The 27,496-nt window shown below is 53.4% G+C and overlaps 1 protein-coding gene across 5 annotated transcripts; it reads left to right on the top strand.

The window, feature by feature from the left end:
* Positions 1 to 3,568: 3,568 nt before the first annotated feature.
* KANK4 (KN motif and ankyrin repeat domains 4) lies at positions 3,569 to 26,533 on the top strand. Of its 5 annotated transcripts, none has more exons than XM_048312863.1 (10): positions 3,569 to 3,657; positions 14,582 to 14,660; positions 16,031 to 18,085; positions 19,042 to 19,153; positions 20,424 to 20,636; positions 21,182 to 21,269; positions 21,636 to 21,855; positions 23,194 to 23,336; positions 24,192 to 24,392; positions 25,043 to 26,533. In XM_048312863.1, the coding sequence occupies exons 2-10, from the start codon at positions 14,645 to 14,647 to the stop codon at positions 25,130 to 25,132; spliced, it is 3,138 nt and encodes a 1,045-aa protein (XP_048168820.1). In that variant the 5' UTR covers positions 3,569 to 3,657; positions 14,582 to 14,644; the 3' UTR covers positions 25,133 to 26,533. The 5 variants fall into 5 exon arrangements, with proteins under 5 accessions (XP_048168820.1, XP_048168816.1, XP_048168819.1 ...); XM_048312859.1 differs by having other exon boundaries at positions 16,028 to 18,085; XM_048312862.1 differs by lacking the exon at positions 3,569 to 3,657 and adding an exon at positions 4,027 to 4,811 and having other exon boundaries at positions 16,028 to 18,085.
* The last annotated feature ends 963 nt before the right edge of the window (positions 26,534 to 27,496 follow it).

Genomic DNA, 27,496 nt, shown 5'->3' with positions numbered 1-27,496 from the left:
GCAGAGAACAGCTGAGCCTCTCTGTTACGTGCATGGGTTCTCTCTCCTAAGAGGAGCTGCACCACAGTAAGCCCAAGTTCATGAACACACACCTGTCCACAAGAGATTTATAGAAAAATGGCAACCACTTTACAAGGGACAAAGGAACAAAGAAATTCCCTTTGAGTAGATTTGGAGTCTATCAATGGATGTGTGAATTCCAGCTGTGGCTGTGCCAGAGCCACCCGAGCTATGAGCAACAGCAGTTCTTGTTCATCACAGAATCCCTGACTGGTTTGGGTTGGAAGGGACCTTAAAGATCATCCCACTCCACCCCCTGCCATGGGCAGGGACACCTTCCACTATCCCAGGGTGTTCCAAGCCCCATCCAACCTGTCCTTGGACACTTCCAGGGATGGAACATCCACAGCTTCTCTTGGCAACCTAAATGCTTGCAAGGACATAACAATTCCTTTTTGGGACCACGACTACAGCAAATTAATTTGCCAGGCAAGCCCACGGGGTTTGATGTGAACGTCACAAGGGTGATCCATGTGCCATAAGCAAATGAAGCCTTTTCCATATCACTTTGGGGATCACAGGATGTGCACAACCAGGGTGCCACAGGGCTGACTGAGCACCAGGTTAGTTCCTGGAAGCTGTTTCTTCTCTTGGACACAGAGGTTGTCTCTGCCCTGCACAATTTTTCCTGCCTGCATCCAGCTGGCTGGGATGTGTAAGGAAGTGCTGGGTTTGGGGTGTGAAAGGGGATGCACAGTCAAGTTTCACGATAATCATGGCATGGTCCATAAACCCCTCCCAAATGGAGCTGCTTTGCTGGGTTGATATTTGTATTCCTGCAGCACCCAGATACTGGCAGAAGCATTTTGCCCCGTTCATGCTTCCAGACAAAAGTGGAAGGCCACAGGCATGGTGGGTGGATGGGGCAGGGTTTTGGCATTCCCAGACCATACAAGGCAGCTCTGTGAGCACAGCAGAGGGGCAGAAGTTTGCAGAAAATCTACAAAAATGGATGTTGGCACAAATGTGACATCCTATAGAACAACAGCAATTCTGTGACTTTCCAAAGGGGCTTGATCACATCAGCCCCTGCCCCGGCACTGCAGGCTCTGGACACGACATCAATTCTGTTTTCCTCCCAGCATGGGGCAGGAGCCTCTCCCTGCTCCTGTCGGGCTGCTCTTGGCAGCTGCAGGGCCTCCAGGAGGGTCTAATCCCACCCCTGTAGGGAAACCTGCTTCCCCAGGGAGTCCCTTCCCCATCCAAACCGCCATCCACCCTCCGAGGCGCTGCAGCCAGCCAGCAAAGTTCAGTGCCTCTCTTAAAAAACACACATAAAAGCTAAATCAGGTGGTGAAAGGCTGTAGGAAACCACATTCTTCTTGTTGTTCTTTTCCCCTCTTATATCGACCTTTGAAAAGGAGCCCTTGGGCAGATCCGGCGCGCAGCGTTCCGGGCGGCAGGGCTGACCTCCTGCCGTGGAATTTCACCTAGTAATTTCTGTGGCACAGAGAAATCCTTGGAGCGGCTTGCCTGGCTTCAGAAGTAAATGTAAGTGCCTGTGGCTTGACAAATAAACAATCTGAAAGCGCTTAATGACTCACAACCTCGCCTAAGAATAGATGAACTCTGCAAGATGGAAATTCAGTGCAGAGGACGCGGCCTCCGACACCGCCCGAGCAGAGAGCTGGAGGACACAGGGGAAGATGGGCAGGGAGAGGCTGTGGCTGCATTCCTGATGTCCCCTCCCAGCTCCTGGCAAGAGGCTTCTTCGATATTCATGTGCATCAGCCGCCTTGGAGCGCTCCCCAAATTCTCCTAATCCGCTTTTAAACAAATTATCAGGTTTCGTTTATGCAGACAGCAAAGTTCTCTGTGTTTATCCCATTTTGTTTGAAAGCACCGTTTATCCTCTGGGCTTAAAGAGGGGTCACACAAGTGATCCACATCCATATTACACTTCCAAGCACCTACAACTCATGGAGAAGACTCCTTTTCCTCCAGCTGTTGAGCAAGTGAAACCTCAGTGACTGAAAAGGGGAACTAAGTTTGACTGTTTCCTGAAAAATGGGGTTTTTTGGTAGTTGGTGCTTTTGTGAGGCACATTTACAGAAATGTGTGCTGTGAGCTGCCACCCCAGCTTCTTACCCCCCCACACACACCTTTGAGCACTTTGATCTAACCCCAGGGAAAAGAGAATAAAAACAAGTTCAGCTGAATGTCTGTGACCACAAGAGCTTCCTGTAGGCGCCCAGAGTTTCTGCTGCAAAAGCCTCGTTGTTGTCATTAGGGCTCAGGCATCATCATGGCTTTGGGATGAGCACAAGGGATGGGTAATGGATAAGGTGCACGGTCCCAGGAGCAGCAGGAGAGGTGCTGTGTCTGCAAGGCCATGGCTACACATCAAAGTTGGTTCGTTGATCAGGAACAAGAGAAGAAAACAATGTCAGAATCACCCCCCGCCTCCACCAGCCAAAAAAATCCCCTGATACCATGATCCCTCTCTTTTGGGCACTCCCAGAATACCCTGAGCAGCAGGAACAGGGGCTGTCTTGGGAAGCCTGAAGGCTCCCACCCTTTTCCCTTAATTCTTTGATCTGTTGCAAAAGTCCTCAGGAAATGTGTTCCTCTCACTCAGCACCTGAGCCCCTCACAAGGGAATGAGGGCAGACCATGTCTGGGCAGAGCCCCAGTCACTCCTGAACTGGGTAATGGGATATTTTATTCCTCCCTGTTCACCAGGAGCCTGGGCACTGCCAGGAGGGCTCTGGAATTACTGGGTGATTGGGCAGCAGCCAGAGCCCAACCCTCAGATCTCCCCCTGTGATGTTCCCAGTCAGAGTTGAAAGGTCTCTGGGCTCTTCTCAAAGGAAGGGGGGATCCCAGTGGGCCACATCCATCCCCATTGGATGCTGAGTTCCTGGCCCAGATGGAGACCATATGCTGCCCCAGCATCACTGGAGCTGCTGCTCTCCCACGCTCCGGAACAGCTGGAGCAGGGCTGGGATTTGTCCCTGTGTCTCAAAGACAAGGAAAATCAAAAGCTTTACCTAACACTGAGGGTATTACTTGGCGTCACTCAACTGCGGATTTCTGCCTGTCCCCAGAACTGTCACAATGGTGGCTTGGTGCAGCTGGATGGGCACATTGGGATTGGGCACATGGGGAGGCTCAAAGCCTAAAACCCCAGTTGCCTTTTCTTTACTTTTTCCCTGTGATTGCATTAAGGAACAAGGGCCCGACATGAACCGGGCGGGGCTGAAGGGCCGAGCCAGAGAACAGCTGGTGCAAACACCACTCAAGTTCTGCATCCCGAGCCCATCCCCGCAGATTTCCCTTCCCACCGCTCTTGATTCGCATCTGTGCAAACAGGATGAGCTACAAAACTATAAATAAAGCGTTAAACTGAATACCGCGGGCAGGAGGGAAGGGAAAAAATACATCCCAAAAAGCGGCTTTCTGGCCTCCCACGGCCGCCGCTCCTCCTGGCTCCCGCTGTCCCGCCCGCAGCCCGTCCCCGTCGCCTCGGGCCGCCCCCGGCCCCGCTGCCCGGGGGAGGGCACCGGGTCCCGCCCCGCCCCCGGGTCCCGCCCCGGGTCCCTCCCGGAGGAGGCAGCGGGATCGCAGCGCTGCGCCCGCCGCGCTCTGCCCGTGCAGGTACGGCCGCGCCGGGCGGGGACAGCGGGGACAGCGGGGCCCGGCAGCCGCGGGGGGACCGGGCACCGCACCGGAGGGGCTGGCGGGATGCTCCGGGGGACTTGGGGGCGTTTGGAGGCGGTGTGGGGGGTGTGTCTGGGGGTGCTCAGGGGCTTTGGGAGGAGCGCGGGAGGGTGCTCTGGGGGTGCTCCTGGGGTGCGCTGGAAGATGTTCAGAGGGATGTTTTGAAAGTGCTCAGGGGTGCTCCAGGATGCTCCTGGGAATGTGTGGGAGCGCTTTGGAGGGTGCTCCAAGGGTGCTCCTGGGTGTGCTCCTGGGTGTGCTCCAAGGATGCTCAGGGGGTGCTCAGGGCTCCTGGCCGCTCGCGTGGCTGCCCCGGGGCAGCATCAGCCCTGGATCACTCGGGACAGGAGTGTTTGCAGAGCACCCCTGGCTCAGGGGTGGAGGCACTGAGCGTGGCTGGGCAGCTGGGAGAGGGCAGGAAGGCTCCGAGCCCTGGTGGGACCCCCAGAGGTCACCGTGTGAGGGCTGGGAAGGGCCTCCAGGCCCTGGGCATTGCAGTGGAAGTCTCCAGAGTTGTGTTTAGCCTCAAAGCCGAAGCATAAAACCCTGCTCAGCCTTGAAGATGTGGCTCAGCCAAGCCCCAGCCCAGCCTCCGGGCTAAGCGTGGTCTCCCCCTCCTGCCTGCAGCCTCTCCCCATTTCCCTGCCGGCGTTCCAGCCGCCCGGACGGAGCAGCTCCTGGCACCGTAACTCATTGCTGGCTCTGGCCAGGGCTGTGCTCGGGTTCCCTGTGTCCCGAACGGGCCGGGAGCGGAGGGACGGGGAAGGAGAGGAGGGACGGGCAGCGCCTCTCCCTCGCAGGCAGCATCGCCTTTCCACAGCCGTGCACGCTGCCAGGGTATTGCTGAGCAGCCCAACTCTGCCGGGACCAGGCGTGCCCCGGGCAACTTTCCTCGGCTCCCAGAGTCCAGCTGGTGATTTCACACAGGCCTAAGAGCTCGGGCTGTGCTCCGGGAGAAAGCAGGAGCAGGGAGCAGGGAGCTGCTGCGGTGGGGTGCACATCGCTGAGATCGCTGGAGAAGAGGCTGGGTGGTCCATGAGGAGGTCGGAGAAGGCAGAACGTGGGTTGGATAATCTCAGCTGGAAGTTCAAGTGAGTGCAGGATGGAGGAAGTGGTGTTCTGGATGCTCTGGGTGTGATGTTCACCATTCAGGGATGGAAGTGGGTCTGGATTGTGCAGGGATCTCTCATTTTCCTGACAGCTCTGGGATGTGACACCATCAGGAAGGGTTTCCCTTGTCCAGAGCCACCCCAGATATGAAATATTTTAGCTGTGTTGCCCAAATGAAATTGGTGAACACCCAAAAACATTGCTCATGCAGGGCAAGGGTAGCGACCACAGCAATGGCAGAGAAGGCAAATTATGTAAAAATATCAGCATTTGCCTTTGGACATGTTTTGCAGTCTTCCAGATGGTTTGTGTTTGATTTGGGATGGGCTAATGGGAAAAGCTGATTTCTTAAATGATTCCTGAGATGGCAAATGAGGAGGGGGAACCTGTAACCTCAGGTTAATCACTGATTATTTGTCACTTTGATTGCAATATTTAAAAAATAAATATATCTGCTGAAATGACAGTCAGCCCGATGAGCAGCGACCTGGCTGGGGAATCTGTGCTTGAGGAGGGATCAGTGAATGGATTCATCAAAACTGGAAGAGGAGATGTCAGGGAGCCTGTTGCTGCTGTGGGCTCTGTCAGACTCCTGGTGCAGTTTCCTTGTGAACAGGAAAACCATGGTTGCATTTGGCTCCTCTCCAGAAGGTCCTGTTGTGAGGAAGGTTTCATCTCCCAGGTGTCACCCCCTCATGCAGTGCTGGGGCTGTCCCATTCCCACATATTTCTTTTCCACCAAGCAGGAGTGCTGCGTTGCTTCCCATCAAACAGCCTCTGGCATGGGAACCTTTTGGGAGGGAGAGGTTTGGCCTCAAAGCATTCCTTGAATCAGGAGCGGTGTTGAGATCCTGGGACACAGCTGCTGGATGAATACAGGCTCATTCACGAGCTCGGTGCTGATTCAGGTCCCTCCCCTGGTGGTTTTACAGCTGCCAGATATTTTAAAAGTCACATTTGTATCACCATGTGTTGCAGCCCAACTCACCAAATCTTGGGTCTTTTCAAGGAAGCTTTGGGAGCAGCCACAGGGATGAGCGTGGCCCCATTGATGAGGGGAAAAAAGCCACTAGGGAAAGTTATTGTATTTTCCACTTGGTGCCCTGTTTGACAGGGGTTATGTGACTCTGCCTCACTCCAGAGCAGTGGGATGCAGATTTTGGTCAATAAAACCCTGACCCCAGCTCAAGGGGTGTGAAGGAGGCCATGGCTTGGGGCAGAAATCCTCACAGTGACAATGCCAGGGGAGAGCAGTGGGGAGGAAGCGGCTGCAGGGAGCTCCTGCTTCAAAACCCTATTTATTTTAGACCTTGGTGGAATTCATGGTTTGGGAAGCCTCAAGTCCTGCCCATCCCAAGGTTTAAACAGCACAGGAAAAAAAAGCACCTGAGGAAAAAGAAGGTGGTGTCATTATCAAGATACACTGCCCAAATGGACAATTTGATGGAGTCAGAAATGTGAAATATGGTGAAAACCCACCCAGACAGAGAGGTCCCCATCTTCCAAATGGGAATATCTTAAATTCATCGTTGCAGCCGGTTCCTCTGCCCATCAGGGTTGAGTGTGGTGCAAGTGAGAAAGCTGAAACTACACCAGCAATATGTGGCTGAGGTTTGGTCAAAAACCTGGAGGAAAAACCCCAAATGGGTGAGAGGTGGGAAATGCTGCTCCAGGGCTCCCAGCTCCCGTTATCCACACAGAAATCACCAGCAGAGGAGGGAGGCGGCACGTCCATCCTCTCTGCAGTCCCAATCGATGAGGAGGGTGGTTTCAGGTGGCCTGAAAAAGAAACGTTCCTGTGTGAAGAGGTTTTTAAACCTGTCAGGAGTGTGATCAATCCAAGTCTTGTTGGCTCGGGTCAGAAATCGATGTGAAATGTCTCCGTGTCTCCGTGGGGGACTGCGGTGGTTGCCCAGGGAAGAGGAGAGAAATGCAGACAATAGGGTTTTCCTAAAAGCACCTAAAATGTCCCACTGTCTTTGACCACGTGGGAGTTATTCAGTATCATGGCAGCAAAGCTTGACTTGTCCCAAGGTCAAGGAGGTGGAAACCAGCAGCTTGGAAGAGACCAGAAGCCATAGCATGGCTTCATTATTTTCCCTCAAAACTTGTGGGATTGAGGCAAAAAGAATAAACACTAGAAACGAGGCACCTCAGATTTTTGTCTGCCTTCTGACTGTGCAGCACTTTTGTTTCAGGGCTTTGGGTGCTTTTTGTGATCACCTGGCTCTGGGAAAGGAGACTTTAGGGAAAACATCACAGTTTTCAAGGCATGGGAAAAAATCACGCGAATCAACCAAAGCTTTTGTAAGTCTGTGGCTGGAATGAGCTGAAGGTCAGTCGGGAAAGAGGTTATCAGAGGAGGGGGTGAATGTGATCGTTTTCCCCTCCTGGTAAGCCGTAAAAGAAGGAGAGGGTTTGGATATCTGATACCTCCAGGTCTGACCCGTCTCTAATGGAAATGCTGGCAGGAAGTTCACAACATTTATTAGACAGCAACGAGCAGCTTTAATAAAATCAGGGAACGGGGCCTGAAATGGCTGTTTAAGTACCAAGAGTTGCACACCTGGGGGTTGCTGAAAGAGTTTGGCTTCTTTATTAAGTGGTGCTGGGTTCATTATTCAGCTTCCTTGTGAACCCTCTCCTTCAAACCCTGGGGAGGCCCCACATGCCTCCAGGATGTTTTCCATGCACACTGCCCCCGGCTCCAGCCCCATCCGCCTCCTCCTCCTCCGCTGTTTTTTTTGCAGAGAGGGTGGGAGGCCAGCCTGGACCTCTCCATCATCAGCCACAAGCTGATGAGTTGCAGAGAGAGCTCGTCCCTCTCCAGCACTCACAAATTGCTTCCAGCTCCCAACTCTGGTCTGGAGATGCCCTGGGCAGGCAGCAGCTGAGGGAGTTTCCTCTTGGGGTGCGATAAGATCCCGGTGCTGTGGGGTACCCACTGTCATCAGCCACGTGCTGAACCGATCCACTGGCCCCAGGATGAAGGCTCTTCCCATAAGTAACAGGTTTTGCATCCCTAAATCCAGTCCTGCTCTGCCTCAGCACGTGCTGTGGGTGATACCAGTGCAGAGGGAAGCCTGCCCCGCATGTGTGGTGGCGTGGCTGCAGGCTGGGATGGATCCAGCGTGGAAACTTTTCCTCCTGGTTGCTGTTGGGTTTATAGCAGTGGCTCAGGCATTGTCTGGTCTCCCCACGTTAATTTTGGATCTGCTCAGCTGCCTTCTGTCCCCTCAAGCAGCCCTTCCAAGGGATGCTGCGGGGCACAGGACCACTGGCAGAGCTGTTTTGTGTGATGCCAGACACATGTGGGAAGGTGGCTGATGGACTTCTGGGATTCAGATCTCATCCTGCAGGAACCCTGCTTGCTCTCACTTTGGGAAGCCTTGTGACAACTCCTTGCAGTGCAAACCAGGACTTTAAACTGCTTTTATTTAGCTAGGTATTTATTTAATCCCACAAAGTTTTCAAACCTCTTTCTTTTTCTCCTGGAGGGAGACTCCTTCCCACGGCCGTGCCGGCCGGCAGCGGATCACAGCGCAGATCCCACCCGTGTGCATGTCCCCAGCAGACTGGAAGTGGGTTATTTTTCTTCCTTTGCAGTGAAAACAGAATTGAAAAATCCGTACAACAAATATTCCCAGAGAGGCCGTTTTTATTCCTGGTATGTCCATTTGCAGTGATAGCTCAGCCGGTTGTTGTGCAATCCAGACCACCGGGATGGAGCAGGTTTGGGTGTAACCCTTTGGGTGCCGAGGGTGAGCTCTGTCTGTGGGTCACTCTGAGGTGATCCTGCCACTCTGCTCAGCCCTGTGAGGCACATCTGGAGTGCTGTGTCCAGCTCTGGGCTCCTCAGGACAAGAGGGACATGGAGCTCCTGGAGTGGAGGCTGAGGAGATGAGGAAGGGCCTGGAGCATCTTTCTTACAAGGAAAGGTTGAGGAGTTGGGCCTGGTCAGTCTCAAGAAGAGGTGACTGAGAAGGGACCGCGTCCATGGATATTAGTATCCAAAGGGAGGTGTCAGAGGATGGACCAGGCTCTGCTCAGTGGTGCCCAGCAATGGGACAAGAGGAATGGGCACAAACTGATGCCCAGGAATTTTCACCTGAACATGAGGAAGAACTTCTTCCCTGGGCAGTGACCGAGCACTGGAGCAGATTGCCCAGAGAGGCTGTGGAGTTTCCCTCACTGGGGGTATTCCAGACCCATCTGGACACAATCCTGGGTAAGGTGCTCTGGGATGACCCTGCTGGGGCAGGGAGGTGGGACTGGATGATCTCCGTTGTCCCTTCCAACCTGAGTCGCTCTATGACGGATCCGTGGTGGAGAGGAGAGGGGGTGAGGCCCAAACCTGCCATGCCACAGGGATTCTGTGTGGGGAGGGGAAGGCAGCAGCCCTGCCAGCATCCAGGGAGGCAGCAGTGGTGGCCAGCAGGGGTGGATGGGATGGCTCTTGAGCCACTTCAGGGCCGTCTGGTTCCTCTCATCCATGGGAGCAGCCGGCAGAGCAAAACCCCCCCGCCAGCTGCGGTGCCTGATGTGAAGCAGCAGCAGTTTCAGGCCATGACCTCAGTTCTCATGCCTGGGAGACAATCTTGGTGAGCCCCTTCCCCACTTCCCCCCCTGCAGCAGCCCCCCTGGGCAAAGCGATCAGAGGCCAGATGTAAATCCATCAAGTACTAGCCCATAATTAATTAATTTGCATGTTTTGACTCCTTCCCCTCATAGCTCCCGATTAAAAGCTTATTTAAGGGGTCGCAGACTTCTTCAGTTGCAGAGGGATTAAATCTGGGAACAACTGTAGGTCGTATGTGGGTAATTGCAATGAGGAAATGCTCCAAATTAAAGCTTCCTGCTAGGTCTTTCCAGTGGGAAAACCAAACAATTCTTTCAGAATGACTTTAAAATCAGCATCATATAGAAATACTTGTATTTTTTCCACCGTGCTGCTTTGTCTGGAGAGCACGAGCAGCAGAATGCGCTCAGAAAAGACGCACAAGCGTAACTAAAGCAGAAGAATTCAGCAGAAAATGAGCCAGCGTGCTCTGGAGTTGGTTTTGAACCTCAGGCTCAGTAATTGCTTGTGAAAGCAGAAAGCCATCGACACCGAGTCAGGCCCCGCGCGGTGTGGGATGGAGCCGCGTGGGAAAGGCGGCATTTGGGAAAGGCAGTGTTTGGGAAAGGCGGCATTTAGCCGGCTGCTGAAATTATTTTTCATTCCTCGGGTAGGAAGTTTAACCCATCCGTGCCTCGGGGAGAGCTGGCAAAAGGACAAACACTGCTGGTTCTCTATGCATTCAGATACTCTGCTTCCTGCAAAGGCAAACCTTGCCTGCTTTTCTTCAAAGTTAATGTGCTAAAGTCCCGTTTGGGGGTTGTAGGGAGCTGGAGCAGCGCCAGCAGCTCTGCTCTCACACAGTGACAAGATGTGGTTTTCCTCCCTAGCACGAGATTTGGGTTGTGCTGCTCGTTCAGCGATGGGAAAGGTGCTGGCACTGCTCTGTGATGGGAGTCCCTGGTGAGAGCCCCCAGCAGAGCCCCCGCGTCCCAGGGGATGCCTCCACTTCCCAGGATTTTCTTTCCCAGCCCTGGAAGAGGTTTGCAGCCCGGGCAGTGAGTGAACCCCTCGGCCTTTGCAAGCATGAGGTTGTTGCAAGTTCAGTGCGGAGACTGAGGGATTTGTCCCTGTTGCCAGCCTGGAGGGGCAGCAGTCCAGGATGCCCGAGGGGAATGCCAATGCCGGAGCTCGGGACAGGCTTGGGACGGGCACCCTGCCCGTCACTGAGCCACATGCCACAAGTACCCTGCCCAAAATCACAGAATCACAGAACGGTTTGGGTTGGAAGGGACCTTAGAGCCCTTAAATCTCGTTCCACCCCTTGCCATGGGCAGGGACCCCTTCCACCATCCCAGGCTGCTCCAAGCCCCGTCCAGCCTGGCCTTGGACACTTCCAGGGATCCAGGGGCAGCCACAGCTTCTCCGGGCAGCCTGTTCCACGTGTCTGCTCTGCCAGCTGGAAGTTTGGATGGATAACCCCAGAGCCAAGGGCTGGAGAGTTTGATACGGAGAGTGCCACTGTCCCCCCCGGGAGCCCGGGGACACCGCGACATCCTCTGCCCGTGCCGCCGTCGTTCCCCCTGCCCATCCCGTCCGGCATCTCCCGGGGCTGCGGATGGCCGGACACGGCGAGAGGGGCCGGAGCTGCGGGGACAAGGGCGGGGGGCTGTGTCTGCTCCGCCGGGAGGAACTGGGGACACTGAGCCCTTCTGCAGCTTCCCCCCAGCTGCCGCCTGCGAGCCGCGGCAGCCGGCTGCGTTTCCTCGGGAGAGGCGCTCATGGAATTGCTAATGCTCCATCCAGCCCGGAGGTGCAGCATGCGGAGGGCTGCAGCCGCAGCATCAGGTACAGCAACGACCCCGTCGTTAATTATTGACTCTCCTTTCAATTATCAGCCCTGATAAGGGAGAACCCCCGACAGCCCAGGCAGCACTCGGTGCTCTGTGTTTTCTGGGAAAGATAACTATTAAGTGGAAAAGTCACTCGTTTTATGCACCGGGATTGAACTGTCCTCGCAAAGGTCATCCGAGAGCCGTGGGCTGCTCTATTGGAAAATCAATCCCTCTTTTGTGCTTCTTGGTTTAAACTTGTATTTGCTTTCTGAGCAAGGTCACAGCTCAGCTGACCAACTTTGTAGCTGCTGGAGCAGGCTGGGGCTCAGCCACGACGCGTTTGTGCTCCGAACCCTTCGCTGCCGGCTCTGGGCACGGGAGAAGATGCTTTGGAGGGAGGCAGGAGCTGCTGCTCCCCGGGGGGTTTGTAGGTGCCAGCGGGAGAAGGTAACATGACTAAATGCTTTGCTAACCACAGTTTTTCCTTTCACCACAAAGTGCTGGAGCCGCTGCTGCAGTGCAGGAGAACAGACAGGCAGAGCTCAAATAATGTTGTGTTACAGCTAATGAGACTGTGCTAACGTGCTGGTGGATTATCTTGTTAATTTATAGGCTCAGGGTTAACTGTTTCCCAGTTAAAATTACTATCAAGACGCTCTGGCAGAATGAATTTTGTGTATATTTGTGGTATGTGGTTGAGTTAATTTGTAATTGAAATGTTTGGGGGTGCGATGGTGCTCTCCTTTCTCCTGGCTGGGGTGGATGGGGGAGCTGCTCACATTGCCTGGCAAGTGGGATGGAGTGAAAGAGGGGTTAAATGTGAGTGTAAAGAGCCAGTGTTTGAGTCCAGGCTGGTTAAAAAGACAGTACATTGTCCCTGCAAACGGGCTGCCCCAGGGAATAAAACCACTTCGCTCTGTGCGGTTGCCTTCTCACATATTTGGCTTCTCCGTTTCCATTTCTGTATGTATTTATTCCTGCCTTAAGAAAAACAGCCTAATTCCAATCCGGATTAATCCTCCCCACGGCCTCTCTGTGTAGCAAAGGTAAAAATCAGCGATGCATGGGGAGAAAAAGAAATGTTCTTCCATTTTATTTAATAGAGAAGACTCAGCAAATATAGAACCCGACAGAGGGTCAGCCTAACAGGTTTCAGAAGGATGGAGACCCACCTAAAAGTGTTGCCCTGCCTCAAATTATGGGCTGGACCCTGGGTGTCAGGGTCTGCTACTTCTGGCAGATGAGTTCATGTTTTAATCTCATTTTTCTTAGGGACAGGCATGGGAGAGCAGCTGTGGGGTCCAAAGAGGAACATTTTTGGCTCTAAGCCATCTTCTCCATGCCTGAGCTGCCCTGGGGGGGACAGGAGAACATCAGCAAGCCGGTTGGGTACATTCAGCATCCTTTTACGAGGCGATTTTGAAGTAGATTGGTCAAAAGAGAGTAGTCGTAGTATCAGTTTGGGCTGCAGAGTTGGGACCCGGCCAGCTCATAAATGATCCAAATAGATGTAATTATCTAGATATTAAAAACCATCCTATTCACTGGCTTTTCCCCCCTCTTCTGAATAAATGACCTAGAAGAGGGGAGTGTAACTGGTCAGGCTGTAGTTGGCTGCAGTTGGGAAATTAAGGGAAAGAAACAACATTTGAGAGAGAGGTTGGTGTTTGTTTTGGCACGTGCTGTTCATTGGCAGGAGGAGACAGAAGGAGCTGCCCTTTGCAGAAGCAGTGTGGTTAATTGGAGAGCATGTCAGGAGCTTTCCAGGAGTTCACAAGGTGCTGGGTGGGCATCAGTGTGACCCTCTCTGACCCTGCAGGAGCTTTGGAGAGCTTTGATGTTCTTGGGCTGGGACCTTCCTGACTTTCCATCAGGGCTGTACATCCACCATAAACATGCCTACCTGATTGACAGCTAATTGTTTCTTTAAAAGGTTTTGATCTTTCAAAGTATTTGTTACAGAATTGTAGAATGGCTTGGGTTGGAAGGGACCTTGAAGATCGTCTCTTTCCATGGGCAGGAACACCTTCCACTAGACCAGGTTGCTTGAAACCCTGTCCAACCTGGTCTTGGACACTTCCAGGGATGGGGCAACACTTCCAGGGATGAGGCAACACTTCCAGGGATGAGGCAATGTCCTATAGTAACAGTACAGCAGGATTTGGCTTCATTTTTCATCTGGTCTTTGGTAAAGGTTGGCTGGAGCCGCTTCATGGGGAGCTGAGGCAAAGCTGTGCACGCAGAAAATGCGTTCAGACTCTGGTGGTTTGGTCCATGAGATGGGTGTGAGCTGGGGCTGGCTCAGCACAGGCTTTGCACTGCTCGGTCCTGCCCTGAGAATCTTGCCTAACTCAGGGATGCACTGGAGGAGAAGGGATGGACTTCCAAGCGGCTGTGGGACTGTCTCTGGCCAGGAGCCAAACTGAATACTGTAAGGAGAATCATAAACAACCTACTGTTCAAGAAACTCCCACTTCATCCTCTGTAGCAGAAATTAAAACCAGACCTTCTCACTCAGAGCGTTGTTGTCCTTCTCACACAAGCCAGGGAGCCTCCTGCTGTGATGTCCAACTGCCCCAACCTCCTTCAGCCTTCCCTGCCTCCTCCCTGTGCCTTTCTCAAGGGCCTGGAGGAGAGAAGTTTCACCCAGGACCTTTCTTGGTTGTTCCCAGCCTTAATTTCTCATGCTCCAGGAGGGTCTCACCCCTGTCCACATGATGGGAAGGAGCTGGAGGGCAACAGAGCCCAGGAATGATACAAAGATCTCAGTGCTGGCTGGGGTAGATACCTGAAGTTGTTCCCTGAGCTGAAAGCAATTTGTCTGTGGTTCAGTGCAATTTGGTGCAGGTTCTTTTTAACAGTAGGGATGTGCTCTGAAGTAATGGCTGTCATTTGAAAGAGATTCAACATAAATTCTGAATCTCTGCTTGTTGTGGATTAAAAAAAAAAGGCAAAGCAGTCATTTCTGTGTGTAGTTTATACCCCTGTTGTCAGGGATGTTATATCATGTTGGATATCTCCAGCTTACAGGAGTCAGTGGAGAGTCCCTGTGCCATCGATCTCGAGTCATCTCAGATGTCTGTCTGTCCTTGCTGGCAGTCAAAGGCTCTGTAATGCAGGGGATGTTTTACAAGGACCAGCTCCCCGGGATGTGTCTGTCAAGCACAAGTTGTTGCCTCTGGAAAAGGAGCTATTGATTTCAGCAGCTTCAAAGCCTTTGGACACCACTGGGCTGCAGAAGATGGGAAGTGGGAGGGGGGTGGACTGGGAAGACTTGTAAGGCTTTAAGGAGAGATGAAGTTCATATGGTTGAGCTTTCTTTTATTAAATTAAAAGTATCCATTTCTTTTTTTTCAAGGGTGAAGCGACTCCTCAGCCCTTGTCAGAAGATGTTTAAGTGACAGCCCAGCTAGACCCCACCATGGAGAAGACAGAAGGTATGGAGGCTATGGGATGTTCATTTGTTCATTTATTCCTTGAAAAAAAAACCCAACCAAGCCCTGGAGTAATTTCCTCACCAGAAATACTGTAAATAACCTGTTCTCTGTAGATGTGGGGCCAAGAGGTAAATAACGCATCATTTATTATTATGCAGACTTCCTAAAAACCACAGCAAAGCAGGTCCCAGCTGTAGATCAGCACATATTTGTCCTCTCGTGCTCTGGGACAGATCCCAGCTCCCACCCTCCAGCTGTGCTCCTGTGCCCTGTGATGACCCCAGTGCTGTCTTCCCTCTGTCCGTCCTCTGACTTCCATGTGCTGCTTCCTACCCGAACAGCACCTGCATCTCAGTGATGCTCTGTGATAAGCAGCACCAAAATCCATTCCAAATTGTCCTGGTCCTCTCCAGCTGCTGCACCAGGATGGAGACAGAGGGGTCAGCCATGGGCCCTGGTTCCTTCTCCTCCTCCTCCTCCCTAAGCCCAACTTGTTTGCTCAGAGGTGCACAGCAGCCCAAACCACTGTGGTTTCAGGGACTTGCTGCATAAAGAAAATCATCAGTGGTGCAGAAATTTAACTGTTTGGGCTCTCAAGGTGGAAATATGGGGGTTGTGAACGTTTGCAGGCTGGAGATGGCTGTGTTAAGCTGTGTTAAAAGGGGAAGACTCGGCAGAGAACTGTTGTTTGCCTGTGCTGGCTGTGTGGGCAAACACAGGACACCCATTTAGTGGTGATTTGCCTCAATTAAGAGCTGTGCTGGGAGCAGTGAGCCGGTCACCTTGGGATGCACGTGTTCTGCATGGCTGCGGCTCTGAACGCCGGCTGGCGCTGTCTGGGTCCAGCCTCTGCCTGGATCCATCATTTTCAAGGAATAATTTGTGACCTGGCGCTTGCAGGTGAAGCGAGGCAATGATTTTCCTGCTTGGTGCGCACTGCTTACGCCACCGAAAAGTTCAAACCAAACCAAAAGCCTTGAAAAATGTCATTGTCATAGACTGGTCCCACCTTCTGTTATTGAGCTGCATTTGTTATCCACCAGGCAGCTCCCTATACCTACACAGACACGTAGCACTGCCTGCAAAACCTGCTGTTTTCTTAATTGCCAATTAGAGCCATGATTTCAGCAAATTTTTGGCTTCCTCAGTGCAACAATTACCTGATGCACCTCTGGAAAAGCAGATCAGAGCTTGGCGCGTGTCACCGTGTCTCTGCACAGCTTCACCACGAGCCTCCATGATAATGAGCTGCAGCCCCTGCCTGCCCAAAACTGAGATGAAAAGAGAAAAAACATCTCCCCCTTGCTCTAAACAATTTTTTTTTTTTTTTCAAAATTCAGTAATTCCTTTTTTACGGGTTGTTTCAGCAGAGGGCCAGCCACCCAACGGGGAGAGGGAGCAGCCCCGCGGCCTCCCCTACTCCCTGGAGACGCCCTACGGCTTCCACTTGGACCTCGACTTCCTGAAGTACGTGGATGACATCGAGAAAGGCAACACCATCAGGAGGGTCCACATCCACCGCAGAGCCAAGCAGCCCAAATTCAGCACGCTGCCCCGCAACTTCAGCCTGCCCGAGAACGGCTCCCGCGGCTGCTCCACCGCCGCTCCCAGCAAGAGCTGGACCTCGACCTGCTCCTTCCCGCAGCGAAAGGCGTCCCTGGGGGAGGAGCCCCCCCGAGCCCCCCTGCCCGCCGAGGCCGCGGCCGAGGAGCCGAGCTACCGGAGGAAAGCGCTGCTGGCGGAGACGCGGCGGCAGACGGAGCAGGGCCGGGCGCAGGCGGAGCAGGGCCGGGCGCAGGCGGAGCAGGGCCGGGCGCAGGCGGAGCAGGGCCGGGCGCAGGCGGAGCAGGGCCGGGCGCAGGCGGAGCAGGGCCGGGCGCAGGCGGAGCAGGGCCGGGCGCAGGCGGAGCCGGGCCGGGCGCAGGCGGAGCCGGGCCGGGCGCAGGCGGAGCCGGGCCGGGCGCAGGCGGAGCAGGGCCGGGCGCAGGCGGAGCCGGGCTGGCCGCGGGAAGCGCTGTGGGCGCGGCCGCAGCTGCTGCGAGCCTCCAGCATGCCCGACGCGCTGCCCCCCGGCCAGAGCCCCCCGGCAGTCCCCTCACCGCTCCGGACCCCTCCCCAGCACTGCCCCGACCAGGGCGGCTCCGAAAGCACCTCCCGCCCCAGCTCGGACAGCAGCGCGTTCACCCCGCCCCGGGAGATGAGCTCGGAGCAGGACGGCTCCTTAGGGCATCCCGGCGGGGTTCTACCGGGGCTGGGCCCCGTGCAGCCTCCCTGGCAGAACCAGCAGCTGCAGGTGGTGATGGAGAGCGGCGGCGAGGAGGGCGATGCCGCCGATGCCAGCGGCGGCTCCGACGTGGCCAAGGGTGAAGCAGCACCAGCGGCTGCCCTCCAGCTGGCAGAGGAGAGCATGAACCCTGCAGAAAGGGGGCTAAGTGTGAGTGAGGTGGATCTGAATGTGCTGCAGGAAGGCGAGGAGAGGGATGTCCGGGCTGGAGGGGACAAGGAGAGCGGTGTTCCGCAGGCTCCTGACGCTGGAGAGCCCGGCGGGGTCGCGGCGCTGAAGCAGCAGATCGCTGACCTGGAGGAGCAGCTGGGCAAGAAGAAAGAGGAGCTCGAGCAGGTCAGGGCAGTGCTGGAGCAGCAGGATCATGAGATCCAGGAGAAGGAGAAAAGCATTAAGCTGCTGGCTAGCTCCAAAGCTCAGCTGGAAGAGCAGCTGTGCCAGGAGAAGTCCAAGGAGGCCGAGCTGCGGTCGTGGCGGGGCAGTGGGGCCCTGCAGTGCCTCGATGCTGCGGTGAACACCGAGTTCTCACAGGTGGCAGGGCTCAGGCAGGCCCAGGACAAAGGCATCAACGTCAACATCCCGCTCTCCACCAGATCCATCGGCTGTGGTGTCCACAGGGCAGACAACGTCCATGCACAGGCCGTGGAGCTGGGCGCGTGGAGAGAGCAGGGACTGGCAGACGCTCGAGCAGAGGGACGTTCTGGTGAGGCTGGCATGGAGGCTGGACTTCCTGCTCCGTGCTTCACCCAGCTGCAGATCCACGAGCACCCCAGTGACGACAACCAGAACCACCGGAACAGCTGTGACTCCTTTGGCCCAAAGGCAGCCGGAAGCAGGGCAGGCTTTGGAGAAGATAAACCTCGGGAAGGGCTGGAAGAGGAAGGTGCCCCTGGCCATGAGGACCTCCCGGCTGTTGACCCCATTGGCCAATATGTAAAAAAGATCCAGGAGCTCCTGCAGGAGCAGTGGCTGTGTTTGGAGCACGGGTACCCTGAGCTAGCCAGTGCTATCAAGCAGCCGGCCTCCAAGCTCAGCTCCATCCAGAACCAATTGGTTAATTCCCTAAACTCCCTGCTCTCTGCCTACTCCTCGCAAGGGCCCGTGGATAAGGAGAATTCCAACATGCACTATCAACAGTTGGGTAAATAATACTGGCATAGGCTTCGATGTGTCCGGGCCAAATCTTTTCCCATTTATTCCAGCGTGGAGCAGGGGGGATGTGGTGGAACAGTTGTTGTCAGTCAGATCAGGAACAGTCTCGCCTAAGCATGATGAGAAAGGCAAATCTCTGCACATCACAAGTTATGGATCTGACATGAAAAAAAGCGAACAAAGTGATGTAGGAGCTCATAAAGCAGTGGCTCATTTATATGCAGGATCAGCTTCCAAAAGCTGCCACACTGGTGGCTGTTCCATCAAACAAACATTCCTTTTATTTGGATTGCACATCTCAAGTTTGCGAGAATACGGGGCTGGTGCTCATCTGGGGTAAATCAGCATGGAGTTCTCCAGAACCCAAACCAGTCAAACTGAGCGACCAGACTGGGAAGAGACCTGTCCCCACTCACAGACCTTCATCTAAAATAATTTTAGCTTATATGAAGATGGGAATCCAACGCCTGTTCACTGGGGGAGGGAGGGAGGGGGCTTGCAAATAGATAAGTGACTTACTCCTTATAAGCAATATATAGACACTGTTCAAAGTCCAATGGAAAAACTCATCCATGTAGTATTATAGCAGGTTTATATAGGAAATTTCCAATACATTACCACTGGGGGAAAAAAAACAAACCCAAACAAAAACAGTATTACAAAAGTAAAATCTACTTATATTCATAGGACAAATACATAATTCCCAGTCACTTCCTTTATATTCCCAGTCACCTGGAGATGTTTGAGACCTGTATTTAGAGGTGGCAGGGCAGGTTCAGGTTGTGGCCAGCTGCATCTGTAGTTCTGCAAGACATCAAAAGACTCTCATAAGATGAAGTAAGATGCTTACGGTTATGATTTGTAGCTTGTTGCTAGAGGTGGGGAATAATTATTGCTAATTATGGCACATCTGCTTAATTAATCTATTATTTTGTATTTTGGTAGAAAACTCTCCAACCACAAGTCTTAAATCCATCATGAAAAAGAAAGGTTATGGTTTCCATGCAGGAGGCAATGGGACCAAAAAGAATCTCCAGTTTGTTGGGGTAAATGGTGGGTAAGCATCTGTTCAGAAGATCAAACTGCCTTTTAACGTGGAATATCCTCTGTATCGCTGGAGAAGTCATTCCTTTTCCCCCTCTTTTCCCCTCCAAACCTCCTGATTAAAAGGCCAGTTGAAATGGAGCCTCTTTTCTCCCTTCTTTAATCCAGCACTCTGAGTAAGCTGTGAGTAACCCCGTTGAGAACAGGTGGTGGTGTGTTCAGAGCAGCAGGGGACACACTGGGGACTGACACTCTCTGCACACCCATCTCGTGGGACTTCATCCAAAACCCAGCTGGGGAAGGTGGGAAGATTCCATGGGAAGATTCCCTGGGAAGATTCCCACTGACTTTGGTGGGTTCTGGAGGAGCCCAGCACTGCCTGGGTGGGCACGCTGCCACTAACCTGCCCCCACGCTCCAGCAAAGCCAACAGCAGTTGGTTCAGGGCCTGGGAAAAGACTTTTTTGGTAAATAAGGAATTACCTTGGGGTGAAGGAAACTTTAGGCTGTGCTCCCCATTCCAGGTGTGTCCAATATCTAACACTCCCTGTGAGCTAAGCAGGGGCAGCATCTCCTGCTGAGGTGTACGTGTGCTGGCATGAAGAGTGCAGGACACGTGTCACTGTCCCTGGGCTGGGCAGACAGCTGTGTGTGCCAGTCTGGGTGCTGCTTTCTGCTCACATCCTGCTCCTCTGACTTCCCAGCTGCTGGGTTCATCAGGAGTTCCTCACTCTAGTTGTGTACAGCTGCTTCTACCAAATGGGTACGACTTGTAGGGAGTGGAGGAGTCTTGATTACTTTGAGGAAAGTTTTGGGGTCTGTCAGGGTGAAATGTTCTGTTTTGTGGAAGATGTTATTAATGCTTTAAGACAGCCAGAGGAGAGATCTCTGTCAGGGCTGCTGGAATGGTGGATTCAGCCTGTGCAAACACAGCTTTTGTCTCGTGCTCCTCGAGGTTGCCGACACCACCAGTCCCTCCTTGCTACAGGTGGCTCTCTGTCACCGTGCCAGCAGGGAGGCAGCTCTCAGCCCCTGCCTGGGCTGTGTGTGATGGACATCCCTCCAAACCCTGAAGTAACCCTGCCTGCTGCTCATTAACTGCTTCTGTCACACTCCTGCTGCTTACGGAGCCAAACAAAGACTAACCCCGACTATGGCTGTGGCTCAGACCTTTTAACTTGCTGCTTGTCGCTCTGGGCTTCGCCCAAGGCCCATTGGAGTCAATGAGCCTTGGTCAGGCCCCATCAGGGGAAGGAGGGAGTAACATGTGGTGTCCTCAAATAGCTACGAGACGACATCAAGCGAAGACACGAGCTGTGACGACAGCGCATCGGATGGTGACACCGAGACCGAGGCCGAAGGCAGAGCTGGTGACGTGGAGCCCGAGCAGGCTGGAAGGGAAAGCAAAGGGGCTTCCTCAGGGGAGAAGTGTGAGGATGATGATGAGCAGGAGGCATCAGCAAGAGCAGCACCCTGCTCTCAGCACGAGGCTGACAGGTAACCAGGACACCAGGTGGTGACCACGCCGTCTGTCATGGCCGCAGGACACGGCGCTGCAGGGCTGGGCTGGGACTTCTTCTGCTTGGTGGAACAGCAGTGCTGACCTCTGCAGACAAGGGAAAAGGCTTTAAAGAGCTAAATATTTTCTGAGTTACTGCAGAATCTAATGGGGATTGATTCAGGCCCTACACTCCACACTGAGTCATGGCTGGCCAGTTAGCTCATTTCTCCCCTCTCATGGAAGGTTTTTTGGTAAAGTTCTTTGCAGATTCAGGAATAAGATTTTTTTTTTCCCCACCTTAAGGATTTTTGTAATAGATGAAGTTGACCACACAAATCTGTGATTCTGGGCTTAAACCCTTATTTAAGTGCTTAACCTAAAATCTGTGTCAAGTCAATGGGACAATTTGTGTCCAATAACTTAAGCATGGAAATAAGTGTTGAACATATTCCAGCCTCATCTGCCTGTGTTCTCCTACCTGGTTCAATACCTCCTGCAAGTCCTGCCCCATGGTGGATTTACAAAAGTCTTTTCCCTTTAGGTGCAAACCCTCTGAAGATTTCCTCACCGCCTGCCAGCTCCTCAGTGAACACCTCCCAGAAATCAGGAGCACAAGCAACAAGCATCTGGTACAGATATTCCCCAATCCCGTTTCAGACACAGTTCATGCTCTGTTCACTTTAATAGATGAGATTATCCCCATGGCACATTGCAGGCTGTGCCCTGGACAGCTTTGTGAGGAGAGGGGGGTGAGGTGACATCTGAGTCAGTTTTAGAACAGCCATAAAGAGAGGAAAAGGGGGGGAAAAAAAAGAAGATGAAGGCTTTGTCTGGTTACTCATCCAAGTTACCACAGGAAATTCCTTTCCCCCTCAAGTTATAGCAGCAATCACAAACCCACAAGCTAAGTGCTGGCTGGGTGGTGCCAGGGCACGCAGGAGTGCGGCAGGCACCACTTCGCAGGGACACTCACGGTGACACCTTGGTGTTTGCAGCGGCACGTCCTCGGCTCCATCTCCCAGGAGTGGTTCCAGGTGTCCAGCCACAAGTCTTCCAGCCCGCAGGTGGTGGCAGCGTACCTGGAGGCGCTGGGGGACATCCAGCCCCAGCTGCTGGAGACGGTGGTGAACCTGCCCGACAGGAACGGCAACACAGCTCTGCACTACAGCGTGTCCCACTCCAACTTCCCGGTGGCAAAGCTCCTGCTGGACACGGGTAGGAACGGCCACTCTGCCCAGCCAGGGCCTTTGTTGGGCAGGGGGTGGGAATGGCTCTTGCCACTGGGTTGTGGTCCCGTGAGTGATGGCTACACAGGGAACAGGGGGATGTGAACAGTCCCAGACATGGCAAGCATTGAATGAGGTCCAGGGTCCTCCCAGGGAGCTCAGTTAGGAGCTAAAGGAGGTGGCACAGAGGTGGGGCTGAGGACCAACAGCCACCTCCCTGCACAGGACCCATCCAGAAGGCAAACAGGGGCCCAAGATCCATCCAAAATACAAGGATAGGGCCGAGGTCCATCCAGGAGACCTGGCTGACCTCACGACCAGCATTCTCCCCATAGCTCAGCCCTGGGCCCGTGGGTGTAGTCAGGGGTCCCAGCTGAGGCTCCTCAGGGACATTAAGCATTAATGCCCTCACACATCTTGGGGGCTTTGCAGCCTAACTTTGGGGATGGTTCTGGGTCCCTGTATCCAAAGGGATGTCCCTCATGGCCCCAGTCCAGGTGGGATGGGGTGGTTCCCCAGCTTCTTGCAGCAGCCAAAGCCACATCATGGCTTGGGGCAGGAGGATCAGACCCCTGAGAGCATAAGGAACCCCCCAGTGCCGCAGAAAAACTGCCATGTTCAACTATTGAACTTTCAGCTCGTGTTGCAATGAAAGAACAAAAATCTCAGCTGAGCTTGTACGGGGCAAAAATGTGCTCGTGCTCTGAGAGAATAGAGGCACTTTGGCCTTTTCTCATGGGCCGGACAATCCATGAAATGTTTGGGAAATGGCAGATTATCATACACATCTATAACCCGATTGTTGCCGCAGAGGCGTAGGGAGGGAAGGGTTTGAGGCAGCTGGTTCCCCAGGGCAAGGCTGGACCTGAGCCCTCACCCTCAGACACGGCTCATTCCTCGTGGTGGAGCTGGAAATGGGCTCTTTGAAGTGAAAAATGAGTGAAATGGGGCCAGGATGTTTTCCACGCCCGTTGGGTGCCGGGCGTCTCTCTGCTGCTCCCTTGCCACGGGAGCCAAAGCAAACAGCCCACAGCTCCAAGCAGCATGTGCTCGAGGCATTAATTATCCCCCTTTAACTTGTATTTGTTGTGGTCTTCAAAGCTAATTGAGTTGACCTCAACAGTTGTAATTAACTGTAGCACCAGGGGCCGTTGGTTTAATGCTGAGCTCAGAAGCCTCGATATTTAACACCGATAAATCCCCGTCCTGTATCATCATGGAATAACTCCTGTTCCTGGGAATGTAACATGCCACACGTTGTATGACTCCCTCTTTCCCTTCTGTTCCCTCTGGGTGATCCATCATGGGCTGGATCCATCCCCTCCAGGCGTGTGCTGCCTGGACCTGCAGAACCGCGCCGGCTACACGGCCGTGATGCTCACGCCGCTGGCGACCCCCGAAACCCACCAGGACATGGAGGTGGTGATGAGGCTGCTGAAGGAGGGGGATGTCAACCTGAGGGCCGCCCAGGTGCGTGACAGGAAACAGCTGGGGGAATAATTTGGGTTCCCTGCGCTCCGTGGCAGCGCCAGGCTGAGGCTCGGCAGCAGGTCGCAGGTTGGAGCTGCTGCTTCCCAAATGTTCCAAAAGCAACCTCAGCTAAGTTGCAGCGTGGCCACCCACCAGCTCCTTGGGAAGGGGTGTGACAGCTGGGGGAAATGGAGGGACTGAAAATGACTGAACGTTTTTCAAACAAGTTTTTCTGAGGTAAAAATCAGAAGTGACAGCAGGGAGGAGCAGTGGGGGGTAAACCCCAGAGCATGGGAGCCCCAGGCTTGCTGGTGAGCTTCATCAGAGTCACACATTTTGTTCTCAGGGATGAGGGTGCCCTCATCCATCTCTGCTCCCAAACTGCTGTAAAAGTTAGTCCAGATCTGAGTTAAACTGCCCAGGAAGGTTTGGGGGGACCCACATTTGGGGACAGCTGGGCAGTTTGTCCATGCTGCTGCAAGGACCTTCCAGAAGTGAACGTGTGTCTCTCACAACACTTGCTGAGGAGCCCCAGTGTGATTTAATAGCAACATGCAATAGGGTGCAATATTAGTAGGAATTATTATCATAGATGTACAATGCAATAATAATATGCAATGTTGTGATATGTGGTTATGGGATGGGGGTTAGTGGTGGGCTTGGCAGCGCTGGGTTAATGGTTGGACTCAGTGATCTCAGAGGGCTTTGCCAATCGAAATGATTCTATGATTCTGTAAACGTATTATTATTAATAATATTATTATTATTATCATCATCATCTCTGGCAGTCAGAGTGAGCAGGGCTGTGGGAAGAGGTGGGCAGGGGGTGCTCAGCCTGTCCCTGTGACCCCGCAGGGAGGCCAGACCGCGCTGATGCTGGGGGTGAGCCACGAGCGGGATGACATGGTGCGAGCCCTGCTGTCCTGCCAGGCCGATGTCAACCTGCAGGACGAGGAGGGGACCACGGCCCTCATGGTGGCCTGTCGCCAGGGCAACGCCGACATCGTCAGGCTGCTCTTGGCCCAGCCCGGCTGCCAGGTCACGCTGACCGACAAGGTGAGGCTCCAGCACCAGCACAACCTCACTGCACCAGGGGGGAAAACTCAGCTGGGATCATGTGCTCCAGGCAGCAATCCCACGGGGGGGGGTTTAAGTGAAGAAGTGCAATTTCAGTCCATTTTTTAAATCAGGGAATCACTTTTAGGAGGGTACCCCTGGTTTTGGTGCATATGGGATGGCTGTGACAGCATCCTCTGTCCCAGCCGTAGACTGGGCAGGAGCACTGGTGTAATCCTAAAAAAAACCCAGATGAAATCCTGGACATGCGGAATCAGCAGAGCTTCAGCTCCAAGAAATTAGCAGCAATTAACTCCTCCCTGAGAACGAAGCCTCTCCGTGGGGACGCGTGGGACGGGGCCGGGCTGGGAGCGGCAGGGCCGCTGGAAATTCCTCCTGCTGGGCCACAGGGCTGCGTTTGGAATTACGGAACTATTTTCTAATTAAACTATAATTTTATCTGAGACATGCAGGAGGGCAGCGGGGCCAGGCAGAGGCACAGCTGGGCTGTGTTTGGTGCGGTCGAGGCCCAAAGGGGTTTGCGGGACGGTGACTCACTGTAAAGCAGGGAGGAAGGGGAGGGAGGGAAGGAGGTTTTGGGGATGGAGCAGGGATTCGGGCGGTGATGTCTCACCTCCTCTGTCCTGCAGGGCGGTAACTCGGCGCTGTCACTGGCACACGGGGACATCGCTGCTCTCCTGCGAGCCCACCTCGAGCTCAGCCCGTCCCTCTCGGTGTGACCCAGCGGGGAGAAGCCAGGACGGGGAGCTGGGAGCAAACAGCTCCTCCCCGAACAGCCCCGCCGTGGCAGGGCCAGTACCGCGGGGTCACGGGGGAGCAACCTCCCTGCCTCATCTGAATAATGTTCCCTGTGTCTAATTCTCCTCATTCATCCCACTCACACCCCTAAGCTGCGCCCAGTGCCACAAACAACTCCAGACTCTCCTACCCGCCCCTCCCGGTGTAGATTTGGCAGGTGAGCAACCAAAAGGAATGAGAAAAGCACATTACAACAGCAGTACTTAGTCTTTTCCAACCTGAGGTTGTGAGTGTCCTTTTAATTGACTACTTAACTGTATCTCATTTAACTTGTAAGTTTGTGTCCTAATATTTATTATCAGCTCTTCTGTAAGTAGTGGCAGGCAGTGATTACTCAGTGTATGTAACAACAAACACAAGCTGGATGGATTATGGAAAGCACAAAATCTTATTTATGTTTGCTTATGCGGGTCTGATGTAAGAATTAAAAATTAATGCTCTAGGAAAATATTTGAGTATGCCAGACCCAAACACACAGACATTGTTTTGCCTGGATTTGGAATTACCATATGGCTCTTATTTTTCCCTAATTAAGTTTGAGCTAATGGGGAAGCGCAGCCCATTGACAGGCTCTGCATCACGGCAGGGCGGAGCAGGGCATTCCAAGCACTGGAAGATCCCAGCAGATTCCCATCACAGGGTGTGTTAATGCTGTCCAAGAGCTCCGTGGAGTGGCTTTGCTGGCAGATGCCTTTTGGACCAGTGTCTGCTCCCTGCTTCCCCTCTGTTCAATTTTAATATTCCCAAACTCCTCCTGTAAAGCCAAGCCATGATTTAGCTGCTGGAATTGGGTCTCCCCCACCACGGAGCAGCCACAGGGTCCAGCATCACCTCAGATCAGGGTTTTCTCTTAAATCCCTCTGCTTCTGACAGAGAGGGGAGGCAGGGCTCAGGCCCCACTTTTCCAAGCATCCTTATTTTGCTGCATCAGGACCCACTGGATGCTCTCCCCTGGCTTTGGTGGAGCTGGTGTGTGGCAAACCCAGATCTCCCTGATTAGCTAATTGCTCTTTTTTTTTTTTTTTTTTTTTTTCCTAACTAAGCAGAAGTAAATTCCAGACCACTTTGGTCGTTGTTAAGTCAGTTCACATCCTGACAAAATGTCTCTTGAGCTGCCTAGAGCCCCCATCCTTGCAGGGAGGGGAAAACAGCCCTGACCTCTGTTTTCCGTGGAAATCTGCCATCTGCTCAATTTTCTTTCCTTTCTTCACATTTTCAGCCCAGAGCATTCACTATCTCAAACTTCTATCTGCCTTTTTTTAAATCTATATCCCAAAATGCAGTTGCCTCCTTTATGTACAAATAAACTGAGTTAAACCTTGCCCCATGTGTGCTCCTGTCCCCATGGCTGTGGCTTTTCTGGGGTGACTTCACAAACCTGCACACCACCAAACCAGCCATTTTTGAGGTGTTTCTTCAGATCAGTGACACCCCCTCCCACCCCCCCCATCCCCAGGGAGGCCCCTGCACAGACATGGCAAGGTGGGATTTTTTTTGCAGGAATTCCTCCACTTTGTGTACAAAAGCCAGCACGGGCATCTCTGTCAGGCCCCAGCTGCAGACAAAAAGAGCCGTAACACCATTTTGTGACAGTTTTCACTGAGGTTTTTTTCCTGACAGCTCTGGATCTGTGCCTGCAGAGAGGAATTTCACTCTGACTCCTGCTGCTTCCCTGAGGAAGGGGAACGTTCTGGCTTCAGCAGAATAAGTGAGGGAGATTTTCTGCTAAGGATCAGGGTGGCTTTGGGAAGTGCCTGCCTCCTTCTCGATTTGGGGACAGGGAAGTTGTTTCTGGGGTGTGCTGCAGCTCTGCAGAGAGGCACCACAGACTTTGCTGCCTTCCCCTGCCCCCCTCCAATCCCCCTTTCCCTCCTGTTCCCATCCCTGCAGCCCAGGCTGGTTAACTGCATCCCCAGCATGTTTATTTTCATTCCTTTGCCTCATATTTCCTCTTTGCCTCTCAAACCATCTCCCCAGGGAGGAGCAGGGTGATCCCCTGGAGCAGCTCCTCTGCTCATGGGGACCCTGAGGGATCACGGGTGGGTTGATGCTGCCCTTGGCATCTCCCAGTGCCCAAAATCCTGCTGTCAAATTACCAATATTGCACAAAAAAATCATCTGTGGGATCTCAGTGCCACAGAGAGCCAGAGCCAGCCTTAATTTATATATTCCAATATCACTGTAGAGATCAAACTAAATACAGGCAAGGAGAAACACACCCCCGGCATGAGCACTGCGCAGGACAAATGGAGACAATTAAGTCACAGCAAGGAAAGGAATTAATC

Source organism: Corvus hawaiiensis, chromosome 9 (genome assembly GCF_020740725.1).
Source record: "Corvus hawaiiensis isolate bCorHaw1 chromosome 9, bCorHaw1.pri.cur, whole genome shotgun sequence".
Lineage (NCBI taxonomy): Eukaryota > Metazoa > Chordata > Aves > Passeriformes > Corvidae > Corvus > Corvus hawaiiensis.
This window is presented reverse-complemented; position numbering and strand designations above follow the sequence as displayed.